The 23,362-nt window shown below is 29.8% G+C and overlaps 2 protein-coding genes across 5 annotated transcripts in view; both read left to right on the top strand.

Annotated features, from left to right (window-relative positions):
* Positions 1-3,872, top strand: part of LOC142323361 (uncharacterized) — a 48,173-nt gene extending 44,301 nt beyond the window's left edge. The window contains exon 8 of the mRNA XM_075362881.1: positions 2,993-3,872. Within this exon, the coding sequence (XP_075218996.1) occupies positions 2,993-3,042 (50 nt within the window). The 3' untranslated portion in view covers positions 3,043-3,872. The remainder of the gene's footprint in view (positions 1-2,992) is intronic.
* Positions 1-23,362, top strand: part of chb (CLIP-associating protein) — a 246,653-nt gene that overhangs the window by 139,872 nt on the left and 83,419 nt on the right. For all 4 annotated transcript variants that reach the window (XM_075362879.1, XM_075362878.1, XM_075362877.1 and 1 more), the window contains one exon: positions 22,933-23,134. In XM_075362879.1, coding sequence (XP_075218994.1) covers positions 22,933-23,134 — 202 coding nt within the window. The remainder of the gene's footprint in view (positions 1-22,932; positions 23,135-23,362) is intronic.

Raw genomic sequence — 23,362 nt, 5'->3', positions numbered from 1 at the left:
TTGAGCCACTAAAAGAAGTTTTTGAGGACAGAAATTTGAAGATAATGCTGCTGTTAAAGCGTTCATGCATAGTTGGTTGACGTCATGCCACCTTCATTTTACGATATTGGGATAAAAAGCTACCTATTGGCTGGGAAAAATGTGTTTCCAAAAGTGGATATTATTAGAAAAATAATATTTTGAGTATGTATTTTTATTATCCCTCAATAAATTATAAAACAAATTTCCAGTTTATATTTGATTCATCCTTGTAGTTTTGAAATCAATGCAGTTTGTTATATGGCAGGATGTTTTCTCACAAAATTGCTCCACTATTGGATGAATTTAGATCACAATTGTATTAACCACTGCAATACAATGTTATCAGATTTGATTATTGTTAACAGCTTTTAATCATATTTCATCTTATAACATGAATTTCAAGCATTTCTGTTTTTCAAAACATTTTCAGTTTTGTAAACTTGTAGTTGAATACAATTTATAACCCCTTATATTATAACCCCCTTTTTTCTGCTTCCCTACATCAACTTCTTTACTTACAAGTCATACTTTACCAAACCTAACATTTTTAATTTTCATTTGTCCGATTTTAATTCAAATGAGAAAATATTTTTGAAAGAACACATCTTTTACAATTTACTTACAATACTGCAAAAACTAACCCAAATGAATGTATTTAATTTAACCTACAAATGTATTTAATTTTATAAAATACTGAAGCCTTGTTTTGTACTGACAAGTCCCAATGAACTGACTATACCATAACTATATTGGTACCTTAATGGTATCTCTTGATTCATTAACAGAAATTGACAAACCTTGAATGAAATTTATTAAAATATTTATTTATAATTCTAATTTTGTATTTGTTGTAGAAGTTTTTATTAATGGGAGAAATCATTTCAGTAGAATTATTAGAGACGGAAGTTTTTTTTAAATAGTCCCGCTATTGCCAAAATAAAGGCTGAAAATATCCAAAATTTCAGATCTGTTAGGAAAAGTCCCTATTTTAACAAATGTTAACTGTATAGTTTTATAGCATTGTTTTAACAAAAGTTACAGATCATAAAATTCTATATTCAAATAAGAGCATGAACAATTTTTCTTTGTTAAATTTATTTTTAAATGAAATATTAGCCAAACTATACTTACTTAATGGTGGATGTTTATGCATGCTTCATTTTTTAGAACTAATATCATGTTTGCTACTTTAGTGGGTTGAAGTGGATTCAAGAATGCTTGATTACAAACGCACAAAGGCTGATTTTGTTCTGTATGTTCTTTGTACCTTTTGTTGAATATGTGTGTCCAATTTGTAATATTTTATATGGAACCACAATCACTTTATATAACATGTTTTATAAAATGCAAAAGAAAAATTAAAAAGTATCATATAGAAAATATGATAACATTAGTGATCATTAACTAATATCAATAGCTGACATTTTCATGAAAGTGTTATTTTAAAAACCACAAATAAAGTACATAAAATCATATGATAAACTTAAATACACACCTGTTTAACATAATCTCCTAGGAGTATTATAAATTAAAATATAGGAACTGCATAAATTCCAAAGTGTTAGTAAATAACATATTAAATATATCTCACTCGCATAGATTTTAATTATTTTTTTCACTTATTTTCTACCATAAAGTATAACAATTTAATAATTTAAGAAATACTAGAGTAAGGACTTCAAAAAATTAAGGTGTTTATATTTTAAAAGCAATGGGTAACTTACGAGATTGATTTAAATTTAAAATATATTTTTTTTAAATTAAAAATAATATTTTTTGTTGCCACAGACCATCAGAGCGGGATGGCAAAAATTTTTATACTGGTTTAAAGGCCTTTTGATATACAAAATATAGATTTAAAAAACTCTCCCGTTAACTTTTTCTGAAGTAATATATAGCTAAAAAAAGAAAAATATATAAAATCATTTTTTGGGGAGGGGGTTGAACATTAAAAAAAATTTTTTAATAATTTGTGATCTTGATAAAAACCCTTCAACTTTTGTAAGAAAGTTTTTTTGGTTAAAGTGCTTCAGTAAAGATTTTAAATTTTATTTCAGCCAAAACACCCCATCCTTTTTCCAATTTTTACAAAAATTTAATACATTCTTTTCCCCTGAAGGTAGTACCTATCTACCAAGTTGAAGAAAATTGGTCAGTGGGGTCCAGAGTTATAAGACCAAGTATAGATCAGTGTGTATACATACATATATGTCCAGCTGAAAAAATAGATTTTTTTGGAATCGAGAGCACTGGAATAATTTTTTTTGCAGACTATTTACAATTAAAAAAACTATTTTTATTAATTTTTTTTTTTTTAATTTTTAAACAAAAAAATTAAAAATTATCAATTTTGTATTATTATATACTTTCCTGTTATTGTTATAGCAGTAATATATCAATATAGCCGGAAAGTAAAAATGACCACAACAGAAATTACCTGATAATTGAAGTAAATTCAATCATAGTAAATGCCAGGACATACTGCGAGTTGATAAAAACATGATCGCAGTTCTGCACTCTCACCCAAGAACACAGCCCTACCAACAGGGTCAATATAATTACATAATGCGTAGTTTATCCATAACCTTTTGAAATGCTTATAAATATAGCATTTGCTTAAATGTGCTTGAGAATATACGTAAATTATAATGGCTTAAATCATGCACTTATGTATGGTTCACCTTTTGGTGGTTTAGTTACACTATCTTTTAACAGTAGTCACTAGAACTGATTGATTGAATCAATTTTGTATACCTTTGAATCTATTTAATGCTCTCATAATATTTATAATGACCATCTTCTGATTGAACTTTGGGATATTATTCTTCCTTTGTTTTAAACAGTATTGTCTATAAATTGTTCTAAAAATGGGAATTTTATTATTTTCTAATCATTAGAGTTGTTATAATTAATCTATTATAAAAAGGTAATGTTGTGGGTATAAATTGTCATTTATGTTTCATTTTTATAGGAAAAGATGAAGAAAACGAAGATAAGAGTGAGAGCAGTGGTGAATCATAAAATAAAAGACAGGATTAGAATCACTTTAACATTCATTTTGAACTTTTATTTGAATATGTATTTAGTTGTGAATCCTTCCTTTAGTTAAATTTTCATTTAAATTAGTAGTTATTTAAGTGTTATGCATTTAAAAGCATTCTTTTTAGTGTTTAAAAATATTGATGTATATATATTTTTATACGAAAGTATTTTTGTAAATATTACCCTTTTTTAATCAATGTAAACCTTTGTAACCTGTTGTAGTACTTACAGCCATCTTGTGCTTGGGTTTTTGGAATATCAGTATAAATTGTTTTTAAATCATATTTTCTGTGATAATAAAAATAGATCTTTAGAAAAGAAGGCTGTGTCTATCTGTTAACTTAAAAGTTTTCTGCTCTCTGTGTGCCACATTAAATGAAGTGTATTTGTGTGAAACTGCCATTCATACTAAATTGTTTATTTTAATTCTTTAATTCGTCTAGTAAATTTTTAAAAATGCCTGCTTTAAAATTTGGGTTTAGTGTTGCTTGTTGCATTATGTTTTTCCTTACACTTATTAATTTATGCTTTCTTATTTATATTTCAATCTTTGGTAAGTTTTTGTTTCTTGCTTTTTAACTGTTAAAATTTTAATTGTGTATTGAGGCTTGTTTTCTGGTATATATTTTACAGAGATCAAATCTGATTATGTTTTCATTGATTGCTTTCATATTTAATTTTGGTATGTTCTATTTTTTTAGTTATATATACTCTCTTTTTTTGCAATTTACCTGAATTGAAGTTAAAAAGTAAATAAATATTGACTTTTGATTGAAAGCAATTATAAAATTGTTCTTGTTGCTGTAATTTTTGCCATATTTCATTTAATATCATAAGATTTTATTAAACTGATCAAAATTATTCGTGTTTAAGTATAAAATTATTGTATTTTTATGAAATTTGAGTTAATATATTAATATGTGTATTTGTTTTTTTTTTTTTGTTGTTGCTGAATAAATATATTTTTACAAAACTTTGATGTTTAACTTTTATTATCATTTTAACTGGAAAAAAATGACTTCATTAGTTTTATAAAATCAGTTATAGTTACACTTTTCATTTGATAAGAGTCACTATTAGTACAGTAATATATTGTTGCTTATTGTTTTTTTAATACTTTACTTTTTCTCTGTACTTTTGAAAGTTATGCATGTCTTTTTAAACAGCCTTTTGTAGAAGCTTTTTTTTAACTCTGCATCTATTTTTTGATATGTTTAATAATATTATAAATATTTTTGGCTTGAATATTCATAAAAAATGACACAATGTGTGCATGTGTACGTTTGTGTGTGTATTCTTATGCTTGCAGTTAAGATAAATGATTGAAATTGCATGAGATGACAGTATGTTCTCTTCATTAAAAGATACTTAAGTTCATCAAAATGTGCCCTAATCCTTTTTATTTTTGGTTTGATGCTTGTGGTTACTGAATTATAATTTTAATGTATTATGTTTATTTACATTGAAGCATCAGTGTGTTATAACTGTAATTTTTGTATTATTTTGTTACATTGTTGTGTTATTTTATGTAAATTTTGTAATTATACCTGCCATCTAGATTTATTATTTTTGCATATGTGGTGTTATGTGATAATGTTAAATAAATAAATATAATTTTATTGTGATAAACAAAAAATACATAGACTGGAAAATATTAATTAAAATTTAAATAAATCTAATGAATGCAGATTTAAAATGCAGTAGAGCTGTAATAGATATTGATTAAAAAAATGTTTTTCTTGTTTTGTGCCTGTATACAGGCATCTATTAGTTCTAGTAATTTAAGTGTGTTGACTGCCAGGTAGGAGTGATGTACTGCTAGGAAAAATTGACAAGAAACCCCAGAGATATAGCATACCTCTTTCACATTTTCTAAAATCATCCTTGGTTGTGCCACATTATTGCTAGAAAGACTGCTTTTTTTACCTAGTATAGATGTGGACTCTAGAAAACTTTTGGCATGATTGTTAAAAAAAAAAAAAAAAAAAAAAAACATTTTTCCAGAGCTTGTTAAATACATTCACTTTATCTTTTATTTCCTAAATCACTCATTTTCTTATAATTAAATTATTTATAAGAAAGAACATTAAAAATATTATAACTAACTATTTTCAATTAAAACTGTTAAAATTAATCAACATTTTTTTTTTTGGACAACTGCTATTACATTTGTTTTTCACTCCACATAAAAGTGTAAAAATAATGGTTGTATTTACATATTAAAAAAATATGTTTTATTTTAGATATAAAAATTTGGTTTTAAAATTGTAAATTTTTGAAATTATTAAAATTTATAGTTAAATTTGTAATTCTAAATAGTACTGAATTCATGAAAAACATGGCAGACAGTATGATGTAGTGTACATATTTCTTAGTTTACTACTTTTACATCCCAGTTTTTAAAACTACCTTGCATTTTTTTCTCATATAATAGTATCAGTGAACTTTCTTGTTATTTCTTTTTTTTTTAGTTAATGTATAAATTACAGATCTTGATCTGTCCCTTATGTGTTGGCTTATTTTTTCCTGTGGATCATTCTCTATGAAATTATCAAGTAAAAAGTATATTTATGGAGAGTGACAGAAAAATTATTTCTACGAAAGTTAAAAATTTAAAAAGAAAAATTTTCTAAAAATATCTCAAGAAATATATAAGTGTCTATTTGTGAACACATATAGCATGTGTCTTCATAATTTTCTTTTGAAAGATTGTAGCATCTGCTGGTTAACAGTAAAATAAAAATCACAATTCTAAAATATCTTATTAATTTCACTGTATTTATGTAATTTAATATTCTGTATATACATAATGTAGGTAAAGTATAATTTATATTTTCTTGGAAGTAACATTTTAATTTTACCAATTAAAAAAAAATTTAATAACAGTAGTTTTGTATTAGATCACTACCTTGTTGCAACATAATCTAGCTGACAACATAATCTTCTACATGTGATCTAAATGGAAGCACTTGAGTAAATAAAAATAGTTAGCAATACAGACTGGCACTAAATTAATTTAGTTAAATGAAAGAGTAAAGTTTTACATCTATAATTCCTCAGAAAATGAAATGAGATGGTAATTATTTAGGAAATAATTATTAAAACAAAAGTTAACATATGAGAATAGAGATAGATATTCATGGTACTACTATGACCACTGGTATGTATCTACATAATTTTCCAGGAGGCTGTAGTACATTAAATTTGAGGTAAAAATTCACAGATTTAGAAAAGCAAAGAGTAGGCTGATTGATTTGTAATCAAAAAAGCAAAAAGTAAAAACATAATTTCTTGACTCCCTTTGGAACGGTTTGGCAAAGGGACCCTTACCACCATGATAGTCAGTGTATTAACTCTTCAACACGTTAATTATGTTTATGATTAATACCCCCTAACTACATGGAATATTTTATTAATTGACAGCCGATCATGCTCTTGAACTTTACATGAATTTCACTTTATATTCATACCCGTAGAAAAATTTCAATATAATTACATAACTTAACTGCATAATATGGAAAAATGTGTTAACGGGTTTTAATAATAAGATGCACTATAATAATAACTATTTTATGACTTTAAACCATAAACTAAAACAAGAAAACAATTCACATATTATATAAACAAAACTAAGTAGTACTATTACCACATTTTTCTTTAGAAAAACTAAACTAAAATAAAAATATACAACACCGACTCTGCAAATCAGTAGAAAATCACTAAAATGCTCATACAAAAATATAACCAAAAAACTACAAACCTACTGTGAATTAAAGTCAAACTACGGAATAACTGATCAGGTGAAACGCAGAATAAGAAAATTTTTGTTCCTTTCAGACTTGATTATTATTCATTGTGTAATAGTAATTATAGAGAAAAAACATTTTAAACCATATTACATTTAGTCTAAGACCTTTTAGTACAAACTGTAGTTGCTAGAGTGTAAATCGGACAGCATGACAGAATGCGTAATATTACAGCTAAACACATTGGTATACAATTCTTGATTAATATTATGGCAAAATGTGTTAAAAGGTTAAATGGGATGTTTACATATTGATAAGTGTTTTGAAACTAGGTTTTTAATTATAGTTTGTTCAGATTCAGAAGCTATGTTTCAGTGGTGAACAAACAACTTGATAGACAGGCCAGTATTCATTTGGTAAAAACATTAAACAGCTTTATGCATCTAAGAAGAATTTTATCAAACATACCAGTGCCTTCATTACTCAAGTCATAATTTATAGCCGATGAAATAATTTTAACCATCCATCAAATTAAAATATCAGCACATTACTAAGTATATAAAATATTAATTATTTCTCATAATTAGACCTGGGAACTTTTAATTTTTTGTTTATTGTAAATCTATATCCACAAGAGTTCATGTTAATGCACTACTCATTGTAATAATTTTTTTCACCCAGACATTAATCGCAAAACATCAGTTCAGTAAGGAAATAATCTAAGACTAACCGTCAGAAAGGTAACAACTATAGTGGATTTAGGTAAAAAAAAAAGAGCTACATGTTCTGTATTGATGCAAGTAAAATGCTTGATTGTATTAATTTTGAGCCTCTTGTAAAAAAACAATGGAGAAAATTGGTATAAGAGATTTAGGTGATCACCGATGTAGGTTGTATGTTAACAAAACAAGAGAAAAAAATAGAGATTATTTTCTTTTTTACCATGGTGATACTGCTGATCTTGGACCATGGGCTCCTCTGCTACTTACCAATATTCTTCTCTTTGTGTCAACTTTATTCTTCTCCCATTGCTTCTATGGCAATATTCTTTGCGTATTCAGGATGCCACATTTAATGTTTTCTTTTTTATTCTCTTATTTTGATGCTTTCATTGTTAACATTTGTAATCTTAGTCCTAAACTAAGGTTCATTTCAAGGCATTGCAGCAGTTTTTTTTTATATGATAAAGAATTACATGCCTGACCGACTGTAGAAGTGGTTTTCTGTCAGAATTCTTTCCCTTAGTTGAAAATTCTCATATTTAAGGTACAGAATATGTTTCCTCTGCATAAAGGGTATTTTTTGTTTATTATGTAAGTAGATAGTCTATTAACTAAGAGCATTTCTTGATATTTAATGGTTGCACCTATTTGACATCGTTGCATCTACTAAGATTCACTAACCAACTGTTTATTTATCTTCTCTTTCTCAGTCTGACCTTGGACCAGAGTTGTAAGAAATTAAATAGTATTACATGGAGTATCGTAGAGTTCAGTACTACGTCCAGTTTTATTTTTTATGCCAAGAGCTATCGCCACTGATAAAATAAATCCAGTTACACTTGATGCAGATAATGCAACACTGATGTGATCCAGTGCTAACTGATGTAATTGTATAGGAAGTGGCCTTTTATAGAAAATTTGCAGCTATTCATAATTTTTCCTTCAGCATAATTAATTAATAAATGAAAATAAATCCAGTTACATTAACTTAAAAAGGAAATGTAAAAAACTTTTAATTAAATATAGCTAATAAGAAAATGTGTATTAGATCTATTTGCTATAATTTTATCTCAAAGTTCTAACCTCCTAAGCATCATTAGATTAAATATAATTTCACTGATCAGACTCTCCACCTCAATACACCTATGGTCCCATATTTCATTATTGTCTTGCCACCTTTTTCTTCACTTCCCTGCATAACTGCCTGTAATGCTTTCTATCCTCTTTGTTCTGACAGCCATCTTAAGTATACCTTCCTCCTTCATTTCTTTCATCTCAATTATATGTGTATTCACTTTTCTTCTTAAAAAATGTTGAACTATAAGAAGAGTTTTATCTCTTATTTGAATATTTTTTTAAAAATTTGGTGGTTTGAGGTTTCTGTACAGCAGCAATTTTTTTTTCAATTTCAATTTTGAGTGTAAAAATAGGATTTTTTGTATCTTAATAACACTTGTGCTCCCTACATAGTCTAATATTTTTAATTAATGATGAGATTGAAAAATGGCAGCGTGAGAAAGGAAAATTTTGCTTTATAGTGCTGAACTGTTAAGAAAAGTATGTGATTTGTACTGTGTTCTTTCATAGAAATTACAAAAGAAGAGTCAGTTTTTGTCCTTAGCTGAATATTCCTTTTTAATCCGCAATTCTATTTCTACTAAATAATACTTTGTCCTTATTGAATTGTTTACTTGGATTCTTTGTTGTGTGATCTTAATTTGTTCTCATAATGATATGAAAAGTTTCCAGAAAACCATGTGAACTAAGGTATTTAAGGAAAAAGTCTCATTTTTATTTTAGCCCTGTTTAACTATGTTTTTTTTATGTTGTTCAGTAAATTAGAATAATTATCTGTTTCTTGATGTAACAACAGAGGTTGTTGGTGACCTACTTAACGATAACAGTCCCTCCTGAAGGTGGCATAGCCATACTCGAACACAGATTCTGTTCAGGCATGATACGGAACAGAGGAGTGAGTAGTTTGCTGTTATCTTCAACACTGAGTTGTATATATCATGGTTGAATTCAGCACACTAAGTCCACTAAAATAATGGTGATATTCAGCCCTTCAAGAAACATGTTGTTTATAGGGATTGGCTGTTTAGTGAACTTTCATTATTTTCAAAAAGAGGAACTCTGACTTCTGCCACTTTTACCTTATACACCTTGTCACAGCCAGAAAAAACAGATTTGGAACAGAAAATATGTAGCAACAAATTAGTTCATCCCTTTACATGAGAAACAATATATTATATACGCACGTCCCCATTCACATGGGAAATCTGTGATAAACTGATAAACAAGATTTCATATTGGGAAGATATCTTAATAGGACAGTCTTGAATGTTATAGTTAGTACTGTTTATATAAATCGGGCTGTGATATTTATGTACTTTATTGTTATAGTTCTTTTCGTCCTTTTTATAAACACATTAGATCTGAGACAGTTTCTAAATTGTAAGGAAAGCATTGTGTTTAAGATGTAAATTAAATATTGAAAGTGATGAGGCCAATCTTTTACCACAGGCCTTAAAAAGTATAAACAGAGATTAAATCAAATCTTAACTGCATGTTAATTTTAAATTTTGTATTGTGTTTCAGTTGCCTATCTTAAATCAGTTTGTCTGAATCAAAACACACTATTAATTAAATTGTTTGAATGTATGTCCAGAAGATATTTTGGCGATGTTTTACTGCTTCTATATTCAGGGCAACTTTAAAGTACTCTAAATTATCATAAAGTCCCCAGAAAAAAAATTATGTGTATATGTATATATATATATTTTTTTTTTTTTCCAAAATCAATCCTTTTGGGAATCATATTCCTCTGCACTATACAAATTATATTAATCCAATCAACCCAAGTACAGAATTAATAAAATAAAATAGAATGACACCTACCTTATTCCATAATCAAAACAAGAGCGCTTTTGCGAGTATCTCGCATCATCAGATACTCTATATAATTTTCCAAATTGTTCTTTCAAAATTACACATTAAAATTTAAAACCCTATACTATACATGAGATTTAAAATCATTAAAAGAATTCCTTTTAAAATTAAATCAAAACAGAAATACATTTAATTTAAGGCAAGTATTGTTAAAGCTTATTGAATGTATTTATTGTTAAGTTTAATATGTAATTTATAGAATTTGAATAATAATTTTGCCTGGTTAGCATTTACAATTATTTTTCTAAAAAATGCCAATCAGGCAAAATTACTATTCATAGTATAAATAAGCTTAACAAAACTCGCCTTAAATTAAATGTATTTCTGTTTTGATTTAATTGGAAAAGGATCTTTTAACAATTTTAAACTCGTGTATAGTATAGGGTTTTTAATTTTAATGTAATTTGGAATGAACGATTTGGACAATTATTAGACAACTGATGATGCGAGGTACTCACGAAAGTGCTCTTGCTTGAATTATGGAATAAGGGAAGTATCATCCTATTATATTTTAATTCTGTGCTTGGGTTGATCAGCTTAATATAATATATATATATAAAATATCAACTTACTTTTCTGGCTGATTACAGAATACGTAAGAGAAAGTATTGTAATGTGATTATGGTTATCTACTTTCTTCATTTCTGTATACTCTGAGGTCCCATGAGTTTAAAAATGCAAAAAAATACGCCAGAATTCTTAATTTGTCTGTGTATTGGCTACTTTGCTTAATATCTCTAGAATTGGGGAACATATAAACATGAAATTTGATATGGTGACTCATGTTAATGGAATACGCTTGCTTTTAAATTATGATAACCAAACAAGAGGGTGGCATAGTTTTCTTTTAACTCATGTGGGCTAATTAATATCACATGTGTTCAGTTTTTGGTTTCAAAATTAAGGTTGATTAAATCTTTGTTTTCAGTGACTGGTGTCAGCTGATGTTTTTTGTTTTAGAACTGTTAATGTTTGTTTTGTATTGCCTTGGTATTGTTTTTTTATCCTTATAATAGTTTTACTGTTGTGGAGTGTAATATGGCGTTTCATCATCTTAATAAATTATTTTATTTGTGTTGTATAACAATTATACTAACCTACATGATTTTGTGGACTGATTTAGATAACTATTCAAAATATGTTCAATTTATATCACTCTTTTAATGTTACAATCTTTACAACTTATTGTTATAATTAATAAAGAAAATTATGTAAGAAAAAGGAGAAATAAGTAGACTTTAATTTCTTGGATTGCTATTGCTATTTGTGTATCAATTGACTTTTCCATTCTTTTGTGTTTTAATCATAACTTTCCACTAAGAAGTTATAAATGGATATTAACAACCTTATTTGTTAATTGTTTAAGTATATTTGTAATTGAACCTACAATACTTTTGTTTTCCAGTATGATTCTTGGATGTATGCTTGGAGTATTTCAAAGAGAGTCAACTATTCTGTTGCATAATGAACATAAAGTAAAGTCGTACAATGATATATTTTTTGAAGAACTAGATGAAATTCGATCTCAGTACTTATGAGCCTTATGAGCTGTAAAGAAAGAAAGATTATAAGTGCAATAATGTACCCTAAATGGTGTCAGAAATGGTCAACAGTTGATCTGATTTTAATATTGATTTATTTATTTTATTATTTTTCTCTTCATAATCGCAACCCAATTCCAGACCCTCAGATCTTCTCAAAACAACATGGTATAGTCAGGAAAGTTTTCTGTTACATTCCAGTTTTATTATTACAGCTTAGCCCTAAATATACATTTTACTTTTTAATTACCTACCCTACTGTTCAAAATGAATTTTCAGTAATCCACACTAATTCAGAGAATGTCAGTCTTATCATTTCCTGATAATCTGTTGAGTAGTCCTCAGAGATTGGATTGGAGTGCTATTTAATGTTCTCAGTTTTACTCTACAGGACTTAAACATTACAAAAAATACCACCATCATAAGAAATACAAAAATAACTAATATCCTAAAAAAAATTAGAGGAATTAAGGCTTTTTTCCTCTTAAGCACTAATTTTTCATTACTTTCATCTCTGTAGTAGTCAAAACCTAATAACTGAACTAGTTTTTTTTTTGTTTTTCATTTTCACATTGTTAGTTTCAGCTTATGAAACCAACAGAATTAAAAAATATATTTAAAAAAACTAATAAATAAGACATTAAATTTAAAACTTACCATTTAGATGTCAAAAAGTCACAAGTTTTTAAAAGCAGTTAAATTTATGCTTCTTGCAGCTTCCAGATTGCATCATCAAGTTAGAAAATTGAAGTTATAAAAATAAATAAAAGTTCCTTAAGCTAGCCTCTCCATAGGTACCCACCCGGGATTGTAGCGCTTTTGTTATGGCTATTTTAAACCTAGGAGGCTCTTTCATCAACTACCAAGTTTTGTTATTTCTGAAGATACCATCCTTGTAACTTTATACAGTAACCTTTTTTTTATTCTCAAGAAATTTATTGTATTATATCTTGTTTATTATAAATGAGTCAATGTATTATTTTTATTGGTAGACATAATAATACATTATGTAGATCACGGGAGTGAATAGGCTAATACTGTCATTCCATGGATAAAAAGAACTACCCCAGCATTTGCTGGGTTGGATCAACAGAACTGTGATAAAACCATAGTGAGAAAATTTTTAATTATTATTATTATTTAAAAACTCAGAGTAATACTGTTTCTGTAAAAAAAAATTAATTTTAAGTAGTTTGGCGAGAAGTTTACTAATTTGTTTGTTTGATTTACAAAAAGAATTTAAAAATTATATTGTGTACTATATTCTTAACTAGAAATTTACAAGAGAATCTTGTCTTGTTTTTTACTGATAAAAATAGCTAAAATGAAGTTGCTGAAGTCTTTTTTTTATATGCTGATTATATCAAAATTATATATTATGGAATAAGTTGTGACATAAAACAGTATGTTTCAAGAAAAGCTGTTAGCATCTAATCTTCTGTTTGGAATTTAACAATTACGTACTTTACTTCTAGTGGATTTTGACAGCTGCCACTGTCTTTCCACACCGTAGTCACTATTTCATATGATAGTGAAAATCTAATTCTAAATTTCTGACATACGTGGCCTAATTAACTTCATCCTACCATAGGAATTCATTAACTTTATTTATTCCACGCCTAGGGTGATTTCTGCACTTTCTTTGTGTTTTAACTCATGTCAGAATTCTATTTTTCACTCCTGTTCAACTCACATGTTCAAACCGGACCAATTTGCAGTCACTCTCATGCATTGCCATATCACATCATTCAATACACAATCCAATATAGTCCTTTTTTTGAGCACCTCTACATTAAAATCCATATCTATATCCACAGACAATAGTCTCAATTTATTGTTTACACTAACATCCACACTTCAAACCAATAGAGAATTACATTCTCTCAAGTCCTCTTTGTCTCCTCTGTGATTTTCCTATCCCATCAAATGTTCAGAGCCTTAATAACTACTTGGTCTTTTTTCACTCTAGTATTAATTTCCTCAAACTCCTTCCATCTTGACTAAATACAACTCTAAAATACTTTACTTCACCAAGTCCTGCTAAAATTCTTCATCATCCACGGGTGTGTTTCAACATGCATATCTTCAATAGCCAAGAAATCATTTTTATCATACTTGTTTTGAGATGAGTTAGAGAGTAACCTTCTAACCATGTAACCAAAATCATCTCTATTTTCTGCCTAAATGAACTGATTGTCCCCAAAGAATAAAGTAAAAGTCTATGATCATTTATTATTACTTCATACTTCCGCACAGTTACACCACTTTTTGAGCACACTTTTCAAGATAGCTTAAATTGTTTATTTAAGCTATCTTGAATTGATATCTTGAAAAGATATCTTGCATTTTAAAGTTGCACCTTTGTCTCAGCCTTTTAGTCCCAAAATATTAGTGCAACAAAAAAATATCTTCAGCTGTATTCTTCCATTGTTTCTTTCATATAAGTACGTAGTCTTAACAGAAGAACTTATCCTTATTGTCCTTACTACATCCCACAGTTCTACAATTAGGACTGTGTTGTTAAATTTTTTTAAACCTTTTAAAGCTACATGCATCTTCACCAACCTCCCCTAAAGCCTGATTACTCATCTCTGTTTATCCACTATTTCTTCCTATCTGCCTATAAAATGAATGACAGCCAGCCCTTTTTAATTCTGAGGATCTGCCTTGTCTTCTTTTTTTTTAAGTACAGGTGTTATATAACAACTCTACCTTTCCATCAGTGCCTCCTCACGTTTAATACATTTCTCAGACAGCATTCTTATCATTCTAAACAATTTTCCAGGTCCATACTTCACAATTCCAGGATAAAATGATGCAATCGCAGCAGATTTCCGTACTTGATGATCTTCAAAGCTCTTTCCACCACACTAATTTTTAATTCAAAATTTTTCTCATGTGGCAGTCTGCAATAATCTTTAGTAAATTTTGGTCTATTTTATAGTCCTGCCTATCTCATTCATACATAGTCTTTCTTTATATCCTAATTGTATTGGTTTTTCTTATGTAACTTTTGAGCAATTTTTTCATCCAATCAACTTTGAATATCCTTTTATATAAACAAAGTACAGAGTGTTCAAAAAGTGATAAAACATTAGAATGTTTCCCTCTTTTGTTGCAACATTAATTAAGAAAAATTGATGAAAAATGGGTTACACAATGCAGCAGAGAATATTCAATGTCTCCCAATATATTAGATGTACTAGTTATGCCCAGATCCAGAACGCCTTCACAGAAAGGTATGATGTGGATGCACCAAACAAGTCCTCCATCAAGCGGCTGTATGAAAAGTTTCAAGAGACAAGAAATGTGGTACATGCAGCCAAAAATGGTTGACCGAAAGTGCGATTACCAGAAAAGTTGATCGATGTGCATATTCTGTTAGTCCCAAGAAGTCTCTCCATTGATAGTGCCCACATGGCATTGCACAAGTGTTTAAAGATGCATTGTACAGAATTTGAGTTGTTCACAGGTCATTACCTGCAGACACTGTAACACAGAAATATATAGCTTTCTGTCAGCAGTTCATGTCACTTGCAATGTCAGATGGGGACATACTCAATGATTGGTGTTGGTCTGATGAGGCATGGTTTTCTTGATGGATACATGAATACACAGAATTCATGCTTTTGGTGTATGGAAAATCCACATCCGCTGCACAAGCCTCCTCTGCAAGGACAAAAAGTGGGTGTTTGGTGTGCAATATCACATAGGCGAATCTCCATGACATTCTTTCATGTTACAGTGAACAATAAGCGCTACATACGGGTGTGAAACAATTTATAAACACTAAACTTGCTGACCGGCTAGAGAACATGTGGTTTCAGCAGGATAATGCTACGGCTCATACAGCCAACAACGTTATGGCTTTCTTCAATCAGTATTTTCTCATGGACAAGTGATTTCAAAGGGGTTGTGGCCCCCCTTAGTCTCCTGATTTATCCCATCCTGACTTTTTCTTGTAGGGATACCTTAAGGATATTGCTTACAAAACTCATCCCCACATACAATTACTGAATTGCAGAGCGAAATTGAACAATGTGTTGCTGAAATTCCTCAACAAATGTTACAACATGTGTTTAAAAACATGCAACATTGTATTGAATTATGTGAATCTCATAATGGAAGTCACGTTCAACAACTATTGGTAACTTACTCATTTTTCTGTAAGGTTGCATCACTTTTTGAACACCTGTATTTCTTGAACTGCCTCATGAACACATTTCGTGATGTAATGATAATCATCATTAATTGTTGTGTTAGCAATATAAAATTTATGCTGCAAACATTTCTGATATAGGAATATTAATCTTTCCTCCGTCAGGTTTTCTAAATTACATCTGATTATCTCCAATTTATGGTCAGAAACCAATAAACTAAGTTTGGAAACTACTCTTGTGAGAATCATTAAGAAATATAAATCCTTCTAACCAACATATAGTAATTGTTTCCACAATCGGCACCCACCACTCTTTATACTAACATTCATATCTTGCAATAAAATAATCAGTTACTGATGGTAAGTGATTATTTGATTGTGGAAGTATTTTTAGTTTGGGAATAGTTTTTTTTTAATAATTATATTTAAATCAATCCTTTTGCTTCCTGCTGCCAGGTATATTTTTATAATCAAGAAAAAGTATTAAATCGCAAATCAAATTGGTTCAAGGCATTTACCAATTTTCCCTCTGTCATTTTTTACGTTATCTCCAACTTCTCTGTGAAATTGTTTTCTTTACAAGTTCTATTAAAATTACTTTACATCTAACTGGAATTACTTTTAAGACTTGGCATAAACTATGACAAAACTTATCTTTCACGATTGTAGAAGCATCTTCATTTGGTTCATACATTAAAAAAATTACAGTACATGATTCCTGACTCAAAATTCACTTTTATTTACCATTCATTAGTAGCTTCCGATGATACTACTACATATCTTACATACATTTTACTTGCCAAAATAGCAACTCATGATTTTTTGTTTTCAGTTTTATTCACTAAAAGAGAATAAAATCAAGCAATTTTTTTTTCTTAGTTTTTGACAGAACCACTATGTCTGTTTGATGCTCTAGTAAGACAGTTAATACCACTTGTCACTTATTTCCTATTTATTAAGTATTCAAAAAATTAAAATGCAATGTACATTACCCGTTTGCAACCTGGAAGCTTAGGAACTTTTCTTCACCCTTCTCCCATTTCTGCTAAATAATGACAACCTACTTGCTTCTGCCATTTATTGTCCAGAGAACATGTCAAGTGAAAGTAAGATTTACTTTGTGAGCTGACCAACCGCACATTCAGAAGGCATTGCCTTATTTGATGGATACAATGTGCAATGTGCACCCCCTAGCATTTAGTGAGGGAAGCTATTCAACACCAGTTCTCTCTGCTGGAGGTTTTTACCAACCTTTGACCAGAGTTGCAGCTCCCCTTGACTTGACAAATTGTATGATTAAAAGTTATTTTATGATTTTCAACTTAGGCAGACCTGTAAATTATAAAAACTTACTACATAGCTCAATTATGACTTAATTGAAGTAACAAATGGTATTCAACCTTTGGGTGTAATATTTACTAGTAACTAACCTTGAAAATGTATTATAACAATTTATTCTGTTTAAAGATTAGCAGTGTTTTATTAACAATGTGGTAGAATTGTATTTTTTATTTCAAAGATCATTTTACATTTTAATTGTATCAAACATTATAGATAATAGCACCATTTTAACCTGTTAAAATGTTCATCAGGTTCAATGCTACTCTAACATGCAGCTTCATCCATAGTGAGGTAACTCACTTTGTGTTTCAACATTACTTACTCTCATTACCTTCTGCTTTACAGCCATCATCAATCTGAAAAATATAAAGAAAGTAAATTGTATTTATAAAATATTTTGAAAAGTGTCTGCCAGATTTTAAATTTATGATTTCAGTTTCTAATTTTTGCTGTTGTTTAAAGTTTGTAACAGACTTTCAATTCATATGTATATCAAAATGTCAGATATATGTCATTGAGGTCAGTTTACCTTTTTTTTTATTTTTTACAATTTTCATACTTCATTCCTTTCTAATAGATGTGGATTAGGTGGTATTCAATCATAAAAATCCTACCAAATTACTCCTGCCTAATCCTAGGAAAAAATGGGGGAAAGGACATTAAAGAAAAAATAAAAACAAAAATGTCAGATACAATATATATTAATAATTTAATATAATGAGATATAACTTTCCTGTTGTTAGATATGTTTCACAATAAAATCATTAAGAGTTGATTAACCACTAAAAGTTGACTACTTGCATCTAAGAAGTTAGATAATGATGTCATTTTTATAGTAATGATATTTTAGTTTGGGAAGTAGTTCTTTTTTAATAATTATATTTAAAAAAGTAAATCGTATGTTGTGGAGTTTTATTCTTTTTAAAACTAATAATAGGTGTTAGGTTTTATAATATATTAGTACTACTATTCTTATTTATATCGATGTGTATTTTGTTAATATATGTACTATAGTAATTACAATTAAACATCAATATAAACATTTTTTAATTTTTTTTCTGAAAGTTATTGTTAAAATTCAAGAATTAACATAGTTGAAAGATGAAAAGATACCTCTGAGCATGCGAGATCTTTATTTCTGTGGTTCATTTATTAGTATTTAATATTGATAACTAGCAGAATAATCAAAAATGTAATATTTGAATAAATAAAATATCTCTAACTATAAATAAATAAACATGTAACAGTTAATGTGTCTAGTGATACACTAAGTGGTTTTCACGACTATTTGTTCCATGTTTAACTGAAACCAATGGGAATTTAATAATTTTTTAAAATTCTTTATAAAATAGAACAATGTGTGTGGGTGGGGGAATATTATAAAACAATTTTATATCTAAAAATTAAATCGGATAATCTTGTAGTTATATAATCAACAAATTTGTAATTTCAGTAATGTTATTGAAAATTTTTAACACCAAATAATTTTTTTTTTTTTTTTGTTTTAGACACTACTGCCTCCTCTATGAATCATGAGACCTTGCCGTTGGTGAGGGGGCTTGAGTGCTCAGGGATACAGAGTAGCTGGACCGAAGGTGCAACCATATCGGAGAGGTATCTGTTTGAGAGCCAGACTAAGGAATGATTCCTGAAAGAGGGCAGCAGCTCTTTCAGTAGTTGTTAGGGGCGTGAGTCAGGACGACTTAAACGGCCGTATCAACATCACTCAGTCCTCTGAGTACTGCGCAGCTGAAAGCAATGGAAAACTACAGCTGCTTTTTTTTTCCAAGAAAATGTGGCTCTGCATTTTCACATAACAATAATGGAGGCGCCTTCCTTGGTAAAATATTCCGGAGGTAAAATAGTCCCCCGTTCGGATCTCCGGGTGGGGACTACTAAGGAAGGGGTCACCAGAAAATTAAAAAATAACATTCTACGAGTCGGAGCGTGGAATGTTAGAAGCTTAAAAAAGGTTGGTAGGCTAGAAAATTTAAAAAGGGAAATGGATAGGGTGAATGTGGATATAGTAGGAATTAGTGAGGTTCGGTGGGAAGAGGAAGGCGACTTTTGGTCAGGTGATTTTAGAGTAATTAACTCAGCGTCAAATAATGGGCAGGCAGGAGTAGGTTTCGTGATGAACAAGAAGATAGGGAGGAGAGTGGAGTATTTCAAAACGCATAGCGATAGAATCATTGTAATAAGGATAAAATCAAAACCTAAACCGACAACGATTGTTAACGTTTATATGCCTACAAGCGCCCATGATGATGATGAGGTAGAGTGTGTATACGAAGAGATTGATGAAGCAATTAAACACGTAAAAGGAGATGAAAATTTAATAATAGTTGGAGATTGGAATGCAAGCATTGGAAAAGGCAAGGAAGGAAATATAGTGGGTGAATACGGGCTGGGCAAAAGGAATGAAAGAGGGGACCGACTTATAGAGTTTTGCACGAAGTATAATTTAGTAATTGCCAACACCCAGTTTAAAAATCATAATAGAAGAATATACACTTGGAAAAAGCCAGGCGATACTGCAAGGTATCAGATAGATTATATCATGGTTAAGCAAAGATTTAGAAATCAACTCGTTGACTGCAAAACTTACCCTGGAGCAGACATTGATAGCGACCATAATTTGGTGATAATGAAATGTAGATTGGGGTTTAAAAACCTGAAGAAAAGGTGTCAGATGAATCGGTGGAATTTAGAGAAGCTTGAGGAAGAGGAGGTAAAGAAGATTTTTGAGGAGGACATCGCAAGAGGTCTGAGTAAAAAAGATAAGGTAGAAAATGTAGAAGAAGAATGGGAGAATGTTAAAAAGGAAATTCTTAAATCAGCAGAAGCAAACTTAGGCGGAATAAAGAGAACTGGTAGAAAACCTTGGGTTTCAGACGATATATTGCAGCTGATGGATGAACGTAGAAAATATAAGAATGCTAGTGATGAAGAAAGTAAAAGGAACTATCGGCAATTAAGAAATGCTATAAACAGGAAGTGCAAACTGGCGAAAGAAGAGTGGATTAAAGAAAAGTGTTCAGAAGTGGAAAGAGAAATGAACATTGGTAAAATAGACGGAGCATACAGGAAAGTTAAGGAAAATTTTGGGGTACATAAATTAAAATGTAATAATGTGTTAAACAAAGATGGTACACCAATATATAATACGAAAGGTAAAGTCGATAGATGGGTGGAATATATTGAAGAGTTATATGGAGGAAATGAATTAGAAAATGGTGTTATAGAGGAAGAAGAGGAAGTTGAGGAGGATGAAATGGGAGAAACAATACTGAGATCTGAATTTAAGAGAGAATTAAAAGATTTAAATGGCAGAAAGGCTCCTGGAATAGACGGAATACCTGTAGAATTACTGCGCAGTGCAGGTGAGGAAGCGATTGATAGATTATACAAACTGGTGTGTAATATTTATGAAAATGGGGAATTTCCATCAGACTTCAAAAAAAGTGTTATAGTTATGATACCAAAGAAAGCAGGGGCAGATAAATGTGAAGAATACAGAACAATTAGTTTAACTAGTCATGCATCAAAAATCTTAACTAGAATTTTATACAGAAGAATTGAGAGGAGAGTGGAAGAAGTGTTAGGAGAAGACCAATTTGGTTTCAGGAAAAGTATAGGGACAAGGGAAGCAATTTTAGGCCTCAGATTAATAGTAGAAGGAAGATTAAAGAAAAACAAACCAACATACTTGGCGTTTATAGACCTAGAAAAGGCATTCGATAACGTAGACTGGAATAAAATGTTCAGCATTTTAAAAAAATTAGGGTTCAAATACAGAGATAGAAGAACAATTGCTAACATGTACAGGAACCAAACAGCAACAGTAGCAATTGAAGAACATAAGAAAGAAGCCATAATAAGAAAGGGAGTCCGACAAGGATGTTCTCTATCTCCGTTACTTTTTAATCTTTACATGGAACTAGCAGTTAATGATGTTAAAGAACAATTTAGATTCGGAGTAACAGTACAAGGTGAAAAGATAAAGATGCTACGATTTGCTGATGATATAGTAATTCTAGCCGAGAATAAAAAGGATTTAGAAGAAACAATGAACGGCATAGATGAAGTCCTACGCAAGAACTATCGCATGAAAATAAACAAGAACAAAACAAAAGTAATGAAATGTAGTAGAAATAACAAAGATGGACCACTGAATGTGAAAATAGGAGGAGAAAAGATTATGGAGGTAGAAGAATTTTGTTATTTGGGAAGTAGAATTACTAAAGATGGACGAAGCAGGAGCGATATAAAATGCCGAATAGCACAAGCTAAACGAGCCTTCAGTAAGAAATATAAGTTGTTTACATCAAAAATTAATTTAAATGTCAGGAAAAGATTTTTGAAAGTGTATGTTTGGAGTGTCGCTTTATATGGAAGTGAAACTTGGACAATCGGAGTATCTGAGAAGAAAAGGTTAGAAGCTTTTGAAATGTGGTGCTATAGGAGAATGTTAAAAATCAGATGGGTGGATAAAGTGACAAATGAGGAGGTATTGCGGCAAATAGATGAAGAAAGAAGCATTTGGAAAAATATAGTTAAAAGAAGAGACAGACTTATAGGCCACATACTAAGGCATCCTGGAATAGTCGCTTTAATTTTGGAAGGACAGGTAGAAGGGAAAAATTGGGTAGGCAGGCCACGTTTGGAATATGTAAAACAAATTGTTAGGGATGTAGGATGTAGAGGGTATACTGAAATGAAACGACTAGCACTAGATAGGGAATCTTGGAGAGCTGCATCAAACCAGTCAAATAACTGAAGACAAAAAAAAAAAAAAAAAGACACTACTGGTGAACTTTATGTCATTAAAACAACACTTACAGCTACTGGAATGAAGCTTTTTGAGAAAAATGCATGTAGAATTGTTCATACAATTTTACGTATTGGAGCTCCTACAGTTGATACTGAGTAATCATGGTTTGTCCAGTTTGTATCTGTTTACACATTTGCAGTCACTGATTGATGTCGACTTGATTTTTTTCCTACCTTCACAGATATTTAATGTATTATCAAAATTAAAAATTCACAAACTTATGGAGATACCAGTTATTAAATGACGAGGCCCAGGTTTCTGATACTGGTACATGGTTGGTATTTTCATATTCATTTTCACTGGTAAGTGTTTTTGTTACTTTACTTCTGTGTACTTTTTTTAAAATTTTGATTCATTTGCTGTTAGAATTAATTACTTAGTTCTGATAATTTTTAGAAGTGTTACTTGTCCTTTCTGTTAGATCCTTATTCTTTCCAACCTCAGTTTAATGCATTTAATTTAATTTTAGAATGAAAGTGTGTGTATGTGTACATGTGTCTGATGCAAGAACTACTGTTTTACTTACTTTTTATATTTATTTTATTTTAATGTATTAATTTTTTTTTACATGCAGCAAGTAGCCGTTCTGGCTCTCCATCTTCAAGACTGAATTATACTACTTATAGTGGTCAGTATTCAAGTATTGATGGGCCTAGCTCATTAGCATTAGGACATAGTAGGAGATGTAGTACTAGCACACCTAGATCAACTGGTGCTAGTCGTGAAACAAGTCCTAATAGATACACAACCATACACACATTTGGAAACAAGATCAGGTAAATTTTTTATATTGTCTCTTTTAATTTGTAAATTTATGTGTACTAAAGTCATTATTCAGATTCATAGTCAGATTTATGTTTAATTTTGTTACATAAGGGTTTTAAACTGCTTTCTTACTAATATTTTTCCCCGTAGTTGACCTCGTATTTACTATTTAATTTTAAGAAAATAAGCATATATTGTCATACACACCTTTCTCACAATTACATAATTTTTTTTTATAA

Source organism: Lycorma delicatula, chromosome 4 (assembly GCF_047948215.1).
Source record: "Lycorma delicatula isolate Av1 chromosome 4, ASM4794821v1, whole genome shotgun sequence".
NCBI classification, from domain to species: domain Eukaryota; kingdom Metazoa; phylum Arthropoda; class Insecta; order Hemiptera; family Fulgoridae; genus Lycorma; species Lycorma delicatula.
The sequence above is the reverse complement of the archived record's forward strand: the minus strand, read 5'-3'. Positions and strand labels throughout refer to the sequence as shown.